The 9,472-nt window shown below is 38.0% G+C and overlaps 1 protein-coding gene across 2 annotated transcripts in view; it reads right to left on the bottom strand.

Moving 5' to 3' along the window:
* Positions 1-278: 278 nt before the first annotated feature.
* LOC126268145 (uncharacterized) overlaps positions 279-9,472 on the bottom strand; it is a 100,536-nt gene continuing 91,342 nt past the window's right edge. Inside the window, exon 6 of one of the 2 annotated variants that reach the window (XM_049973676.1) lies at positions 279-480. In XM_049973676.1, coding sequence (XP_049829633.1) covers positions 353-480 — 128 coding nt within the window. In that variant the 3' untranslated portion in view covers positions 279-352. The remainder of the gene's footprint in view (positions 481-9,472) is intronic. The other variant, XM_049973678.1, reaches the window with a different exon arrangement.

Below are 9,472 nucleotides of genomic sequence, written 5' to 3'. Positions count from 1 at the left end.
CAAGCAAAATTCACAGTTTACAAAGCTCGAAAACAATTGATGCACAGAGAGATCCTGTAGGATAGTTGACACATGTGATAAAAAGAAGGGAAGTGGCCATAGAATCAAAATCAAAAGAAAAATAATAGTTACAAAATAATGGATGGACAATTTGTTAATCATTAGGATATTCTTCCAGGGCCAAAATATCTATTGAAGAAAGAGAAGAGGAGTTTAAATAATAGTAACGTAATTCAGCTCTCTGGTATTAAAATACATCATGGAAGGGAAAAAAATTATTCAATTCAAGTTTTTATTGAACATTATTTCTTACAAGCACAAGAAACACATTAATTTTATTTCAGTCAAATGCTCATGATGAAATTTTCTGTATTTCTTCTAACTTTGACTGGACTTGTTCAACAAATTCAGGAAAGCCTGGGTCAAGTATGCAGGATTTAATGAGAGAGTCAAGGCTTTTGTCTGCCTGTATACCTGAAACTGAAATAATTGCTTTATAATAAAGGTGCTTAGTAATAATGGCTTAAATTATGAACTGTACTCCAAGAGCTAGGAAGGCATTACTTGCCAACATAAGAAGACACAGTTGCTCTTTGTGATCTGAAGACATTTTATCTCTAAGAAAAGACAGGAAAATAAATAGTAACCAAAAATACTCAAATGGCCTAGAAACCTCAATAAATACACCAGACATGGGATAGGAATTTCCACAGACCCAAAGTGAAGATATGTGAAACTTCTCAGAATTCATAAATACAGGGTAAGGCAGTTAAGACAGACCATTGTAGATACATACAGAGTATACCATGGTGCAGATTTTTAGAAGCTGTAGCAGTTAATAGGGCCATTTTCTTATGTAAACAAGTAAATTTTAAAAACAAAGATTCCAAGACTTACCAAGCGGGAAAGCACCAGTAGACAGGCACAATAAAAAAACACACAAACACACACACACAAAATTTTGAGCTTTTGCAACCAGCGGTTGCTTCGTCAGGAAAGAGGGAAGGAGAAGGAAAGATGAAAGGATGTGGGTTTTAAGGGAGAGGGTAAGGAGTCATTCCAACCCTGGGAGCGGAAAGACTTACCTTAGGGGGGAAAAAGGATAGGTATATACTCGCGCGCACCCACCCACACACACACACACACACACACACACACACACAAGCATGTATGGATGTGTGTGTTTCTGTGTTTTTTTATTGTGCCTGTCTACCGGCGCTTTCCCGCTTCGTAAGTCTTGGAATCTTTGTTTTTAATCTATTTTTCCCCATGTGGAAGTTTCTTTCTATTTTATTTACAAGTAAATTTTGACATTTATAACTGCTGAATTATGATACTAGCTCCATATTTTCTCCTCCTCCTCCTCCTCCTCCCCATCCTCTTTTTGCATTGGAAAGATCTTCTTTGAAGAGGACTGCAATGACATAAGATACCTGGAATTTGATTAAACAGTAAGAACAGAACAGAACAGTGCTGCAAACCCTGCCCTGCTGTCAGGAGAAGAGGTCCCACAAACTAGTGTCCTGCTACACCAATTGTTAACAAACAAATATATCAGGTACAGTACATGTGTTTATTATTATGACTGTCATATCAAGGGCTCAAAATGTCAAGTGGTGACACTAAGCATTGATACATGCTAAGAAGTGATTGTGGACAGGCAATACTGCAAGTTGAATTTCATCTGGAATTACTGTAGCACTGGCCTGTGTTACATGGCATTTCATGTTTTCAGGAGTTTTCAACTGTTTCCCAAGTCCAATTAAAAATCTTTGTTATGAAATTGTTGATGATGTGTTTACATTTCTTCATCAGGACAAACTGACATGTAAATCTGTTATTAAGTAGAACAGGAAACAACAGTGCAAAAAATAAGTTCTAAAATAATTGTTACAATGATTAGAAAGATTGTTTAACACTCATCTTGTTTTGTTGTAGCATTTGTGGCTCTGCTTATCTTGATAAAGTCCATGGAATGAATTCTGGGTCCTGGCTTATGAATGTCAGAGAAGGTACTCATTCACAGTTTAAAAAAAAAAAATCATGGTTTGTTTCCATTTCACACAAGGCACACAATCAATTTCATGTTTCAGCATCTTGCACTTTGTTAAAGAGTGTCTTTCACATGACAGGATTATAATCTATTTTAGATATTAATTCAATTAAAAGTCACAGTTGTAAATTAAAAAGATGTACATAGCACATATTTAATTCACAATATCATACACAACTCTAAAAACATAGACTGTTCTGCTGCAGTTCAAAACAAAGACTTGCTTACTCCAGTTCCAAACAAACACTGTCTGACACTTTTTGTATGAAACTTGAGCAATATATTTTACAGCATGAAAATATAGATCTCTTCAGAACTAGCAATTAAGCAAATTAAATCTTGTGGATATTTTTCTGCATACTTGAGTTAACATTTACAAAGAAATATAACTCTTGGATATAAACTAATTTTATAGAAGAAAAATAATTATATATTATAGGATACAGTTATGAAATGGAATATTCGTTAAGTTTTTGAGGCACATCACATTGCTAAAATAACAAATAACTTGTACTTTCTTCCATGTCACTGATTTTTATTTAAAAAAATACAACAGTTCTATATTTAATGGATAGTGAAATGTTACAGGAGATTTTCATAAATGAAACAAATGGAATTTCTAAGCTAACTAACTTCTTTAAATTCAGAGATAAAAGTGGAGTTCCAGAACATTACAAAAAAACATTAAAAAATTTAAATAATTATTCCTGTACAATTCATTGACCCCATAGGATCTCTTTTTGGAACATCAGGTTTGCAATTTCAGATAAAACATAGCTAAAAAAAAGAATGGAATTGCATTTAGTCAGGATATATATCATAATCTTCTATTGAACAAAGGACCCTGTAAAACAGATTTGTTATAATCTCTTGTTTTAATTTTTCCCACAGACAGAAATCCAGAGGTGGTTAGTCCTATACAAAGAGACTCCACACAATGTGATGTAATAGAATTAGGTATATCAGATCATGCTGGGCTATGGCTTCAAATAGAAAAGTCAGCCTTCAGTTCTACAGAGAGAGAAGTGACATATAGAATTCTAGGTGAATCCAATGTAAACAAAATGATAAACCAGTTAAAAGAAATGGATTGGACTCATGTAATGGATAACAAGAAAACGATTAATAAATGTTTTTCCATTTTCCTGACAGAGATCAAACATATAGTAGAAATGCCATGCCCCTTGGTAACCAAAAGGTATCAGAGTAATATTACTCATAAGCAACAAAATACTAACAAGTGGTACACCCCACAACTTAACAAACTCAGAATACTACTGATGATTATGAAAGACAAATCTCATAACAGTGATAGGGACAAGGAAAATTACACTAAAATGAGAAACCTTTACAGATTAAAAATAAAAAATGCTAAGTGCTGTGCAAATGATGAATATATTTTAAATTCTAAAAATAATGTAAAGCTGCCTGGACTGTCATTAAAAGGGAAATTAATAATACCAATAAAGAAAGGAGTATTCCTATTGACTGCAATATTCTCAATGAATATTTTTTAAATAGCGTCACCACTCCACCCATCAATTCTGCCTCTGATGCAGAAGCATTGCTCACTTGTGCGAAACAGATAAGAAGTGAGAAGTGAGAAATTCACTTGAACTCAAATCATATTAAATGATATTTATAAGTCAATAAACAAATTAAGTAATTCCAAAACAGAAGATTATTATGGACTCAGTAATCTCATCATTAAATGTATGGCAAAAGAAATTGAAATGCCACTTCTCTCACTATCAAACAGAGTACCTGATGAAGGAATATTCCCCCGACTGTCTTAAGCTCACTGTTACATTGCCTGTGTATAAAAAAGGTGAAAGAAACCTCCCAAATAACTACAGACTCATTTCAATAGTACCAATCATATCCAAGTTAGTAGAAAATTTTGTGCATAAGCAGATATACAATTATTTTGAAACCAACAAAATTTTAAATGAACAACAGTTTGGCTTCAGGTCACACCTATCAACTGTAAAAGAATTAGAAGCTTTGGTAAGCAATGTTTATGAAGGGTATGAATGTCTGGAACACTTATTGACCTAAGTAAAGCTTTTGACTCAGTGTCACATGACATACTCATAAAAAAGTTAAAATACTATGACATTGAAGATGACACACTCCGACTATTCAGATCTTATCTAATCAATAGGTTACAACTTGTATATGCAAATAAGCAGAGGTCAGAAATACTCCCTATAGAAAGAGGAATACCGCAAGGCTCTGTTCTTGGACCTTTTCTATTCATTGTCTATGTTAATGACTTCTCGGATTACATACCGTGTAAGAACATACTATATGCTGACATATGACACAGGAGAGAACTTACAGAGTGTACTGGACAAAAATAGAGAAATGATACAAATGACTAATTACTGGTGTCAGGCTAAGCAGCTGTGCATAAATAAAACAAAAACAGAAGAAATAATATTTAATCTCAAAGTAATTAAAAATGAAAACAAAACAGTGAAATTACTTGGACTAATCACAGACCAAAAGCTCTCATGAGAAGGACACACCAATTATCTATGTAGTAAACTAGCACGAGTACTTTTCTTATTGTATAAATTAAGAAACAGTGTAAGCAAGCAATTGTTACTCCACTCATACTATGCTTTTTTCATTCCCAACTGCAATATGGAATATTGCCTTGGGATAACTCCCCAGGGGCTGAATGTATTTTCGGATGGCAGAAGAAAGCAATCAGGTGCATGGAGGGGTTAGCACCCAGAGAGTCCTGCAGAAATTATTTTAAATCTCTTGGAGTAATGATAGTGCCAAGCATGTACATATATAACTGTCTAATATATGCCAGAGAAAATCTGAAAAAATTGAACATGAGAGGTGATGTGCATGCACACAGTACAAGAAACAGTCACCTGCTGGACTTGCCTTCCACAAGACTTGCTGTAGTCCATAATAACTATAAGTACTTAAGCATAAAATTTTTCAATAAGTTACCATGCTCAGCCATTACAGTACCACTAAATAAATATAAGAATACATTGCAAACGTGGCTAAAAAACAACGAATTCTATACAACTGAAGAATTCTTAGAAACTAATCATCAAAATATATGTTTTACCTAAGTTATGAAGAAAATGTTTTGATATTATATAAGCTAGTTATTTACTGTGATTCTTTTCTTATGTGTGTATTTAATTACTGTATAAAACATTGTTTTACATAATGCTGGTGAAAAGGTCTTTAGTTCCTTTTCTCCCCTTTTTGTAACTATTTGAATATCGTACTGAAACTAAAACCCTCTGTAAACTTTGATGAAGCCAATTGTATGAAAAATACTGAAAGGCTAGTAAAAATATTCTATTCTATATTCTATTTTATTCTATTCTATTCTATTCTGTAAGTATGCAGACAATTTGTTGAGAAGCTCTGTAATGATTCATGCAGAAAGAGTGGCATATCTGTCATGTTGGTACCAAATGAATTCCCTTATCTCCGATGGGATTTCTTCAAATAACAATGGATACCTGTGGCTATTTAGAGTCCCGTCAATAAAACAGCCCAATCATATGATTCTTCAGAAGTGTGTACCATGTGTTGACATACCAAGATTGTTGTTTATCCACTTCTTTCAGCCAATGTTGGTTTTCAACAGACAAATAGTGCACATTGGAAAGATTGATTTACCCATGGTTTGTAAACTGCTTCATCCATAAATAAAATTATCCATATAAATGTATTATCATATATTAAAAACAAAGATTCCAAGACTTACCAAGCGGGAAAGCGCCGGCAGACAGGCACAATGAACAAAACACACAAACACACACACACACAGAATTACTAGCTTTCGCAACCGATGGTTGCTTCTTCAGGAAGGAGAGGGAAAGACGAAAGGATGTGGGTTTTAAGGGAGAGGGTAAGGAGTCATTCCAATCCCGGGAGCGGAAAGACTTCCCTTAGGGGGAAAAAAAGGACAGGTGTACACTCGCGTGCGTGCACACACACACACACACACACACACACACACACACACACACACACACACAGATATCCATCCGCACATACACAGCCACAAGCAGACATATTTAGGCAAAGAGTAAGGGCAGAGATGTCAGTCGAGGCGGAAGTACAGAGGCAAAGAAGTTGTTGAAAGACAGGTGAGGTATGAGCGGCGGCAACTTGAAATTAGCGGAGGTTGAGGCCTGGCGGATATCGAGAAGAGAGGATATACTGAAGGGCGAGTTCCCATCTCCGGAGTTCGGATAGGTTGGTGTTGGCGGGAAGTATCCAGATAACTCGGACGGTGTAACACTGTGCCAAGATGTGCTGGCCGTGCACCAAGGCATGTTTAGCCACAGGGTGATCCTCATTACCAACAAACACTGTCTGCCTGTGTCCATTCATGCGAATGGACAGTTTGTTGCTGGTCATTCCCACATAGAAAGCATCACAGTGCAGGCAGGTCAGTTGGTAAATCACGTGGGTGCTTTCACACGTGGCTCTCCCTTTGATCGTGTACACCTTCCGGGTTACAGGACTGGAGTAGGTGGTGGTGGGAGGGTGCATAGGACAGGTTTTACACCGGGGGCGGTTGCAAGGATAGGAGCCAGAGGGTAGGGAAGGTGGTTTGGGGATTTCATAGGGATGAACCAAGAGGTTACGAAGGTTAGGTGGACGGCGGAAAGACACTCTTGGTGGAGTGGGGAGGATTTCATGAAGGATGGATCTCATTTCGGGGCAGGATTTTAGGAAGTCGTATCCCTGCTGGAGAGCCACATTCAGAGTCTGATCCAGTCCCGGGAAGTATCCTGTCACAAGTGGGGCACTTTTGGGGTTCTTCTGTGAGAGGTTCTGGGTTTGAGGGGATGAGGAAGTGGCTCTGGTTATCTGCTTCTGTACCAGGTCGGGAGGGTAGTTGCGGGAAGCGAAAGCTGTTTTCAGGTTGTTGGTGTCATGGTCGAGGGACTCAGGACTGGAGCAGATTCGTTTGCCACGAAGGCCTAGGCTGTAGGGAAGGGACCGTTTGATATAGAATGGGTGGCAGCTGTCATAATGGAGGTACTGTTGCTTGTTGGTGTGTTTGATGTGGACGGAACCTCTCACAGAAGAACCCCAAAAGTGCCCCACTTGTGACAGAATACTTCCCGGGACTGGATCAGACCTTGAATGTGGTTCTCCAGCAGGGATACGACTTCCTAAAATCCTGCCCCGAAATGAGATCCATCCTTCATGAAATCCTCCCCACTCCACCAAGAGTGTCTTTCCGCCGTCCACCTAACCTTCGTAACCTCTTGGTTCATCCCTATGAAATCCCCAAACCACCTTCCCTACCCTCTGGCTCCTATCCTTGCAACCGCCCCCGGTGTAAAACCTGTCCTATGCACCCTCCCACCACCACCTACTCCAGTCCTGTAACCCGGAAGGTGTACACGATCAAAGGGAGAGCCACGTGTGAAAGCACCCACGTGATTTACCAACTGACCTGCCTGCACTGTGACGCTTTCTATGTGGGAATGACCAGCAACAAACTGTCCATTCGCATGAATGGACACAGGCAGACAGTGTTTGTTGGTAATGAGGATCACCCTGTGGCTAAACATGCCTTGGTGCACGGCCAGCACATCTTGGCACAGTGTTACACCGTCCGAGTTATCTGGATACTTCCCGCCAACACCAACCTATCCGAACTCCGGAGATGGGAACTCGCCCTTCAGTATATCCTCTCTTCTCGATATCCGCCAGGCCTCAACCTCCGCTAATTTCAAGTTGCCGCCGCTCATACCTCACCTGTCTTTCAACAACTTCTTTGCCTCTGTACTTCCGCCTCGACTGACATCTCTGCCCTTACTCTTTGCCTAAATTTGTCTGCTTGTGGCTGTGTATGTGCGGATGGATATCTGTGCATGTGTGTGTGTGTGTGCACGCACGTGACTGTACACCTGTCCTTTTTTTCCCCCTAAGGGAAGTCTTTCCGCTCCCGGGATTGGAATGACTCCTTACCCTCTCCCTTAAAACCCACATCCTTTCGTCTTTCCCTCTCCTTCCTGAAAAAGCAACCATCGGTTGCGAAAGCTAGTAATTCTGTGTGTGTGTGTTTGTGTGTTTTGTTCATTGTGCCTGTCTGCCGGCGCTTTCCCGCTTGGTAAGTCTTGGAATCTTTGTTTTTAATATATTTTTCCCATGTGGAAGTTTCTTTCTATTTTATTTACATCATCATAAATGTATTATCACTTTGATTTTTTCTGTAGAAGCCACTGTAACAAATTTTGTAACTTATTTCCATGAAGCACTCAATGGAATAGAATGTGGAAAGCTTGAAATGTGTTGGACTGTAGTATTCCAGAACATTCCTTTTGCTGATCACAATGGCACATTCTAGCCACTTCATAGTGACACATTGACTGTGTGTTACTGCTCCTAAAACATAAGTTGTTTCTCTCTCACCAGTTGCTGTTCTATGTCATTAGTGTATTTTATTTTTCATGCTGCCAGTTACTGAAAAAAAAAAAACAGTATTTGCAAAAATCAGTCATGAGGATTTGTCGTGAATAGGATACCTTTCAGCATGACCACTCCACTGTTCTAACAGTTTGGAGACATTCACTACAAATGAAAACAATATTCACTTTTTTTCAACTGTCACACACTTTGAGAAAAACTAATGAACCTTACAAGGAAATTTCCTGATCACAACAACAGGGCAGAGACAGATGGGCTTCAAGCATATAGTTTACCACACAACCATATCCGAACGACACATTTGCTTACATTTGGTATGGTAGTGCAGACGTTTGTGGGACCTACTCTCTAGACAGCAGGACATGATTTGTGGCATTGTAATAACACTTTAGTCTTGACCAACAGTCTTTGTTAAATTTTACTAATCCTTATACATTTCAGCTTTACAGCATTTTCAGAGCATTTAAAAAAGACACAGCATACTTGAAAAACAAGGCAATGAATCTGAATAAAACAGAATACAATGTGAACATATCAGAACTTAACACCTACCCAAAATATATTGATACAAGTATCTCATTAAAGTCATTTTCATGAAGCATTATTTCAAATTGGTTGGAATGTACTCCTGATGGTGTAAGGAAAGCAGTCCACCAGATGGCACTAACGTACATGGCTGTTCTACTAATATTTCACAAGGAAATACCATTACAAAAGCAATTTAACATTTTACTAATCCATACAGTTAATTTATAGTGTAAATTCAATGTCTTACTTGCATATTTTATGTTTTATTTATGTTTAAAGTGCAGATGATATGGCTTGAGGCTAAAATCTGTTATATGATTTTTGCGTGCAATTTTCATAACAGGTGGTACTGACCCACAATGACAGACACAGTGTGTGTGCATGTGTACATTTGTGTATGCATATTGCAGCTCAAAAAAGGATTTGTCCAAAAGCTAACAAAGTTTACAGTCT

The sequence above is a fragment of the Schistocerca gregaria genome, chromosome 4 (assembly GCF_023897955.1).
Source record: "Schistocerca gregaria isolate iqSchGreg1 chromosome 4, iqSchGreg1.2, whole genome shotgun sequence".
NCBI classification, from domain to species: Eukaryota; Metazoa; Arthropoda; class Insecta; order Orthoptera; family Acrididae; genus Schistocerca; species Schistocerca gregaria.
Note: the sequence above shows the minus strand (reverse complement) of the source record. Positions and strands in the feature narration are given on the sequence as shown.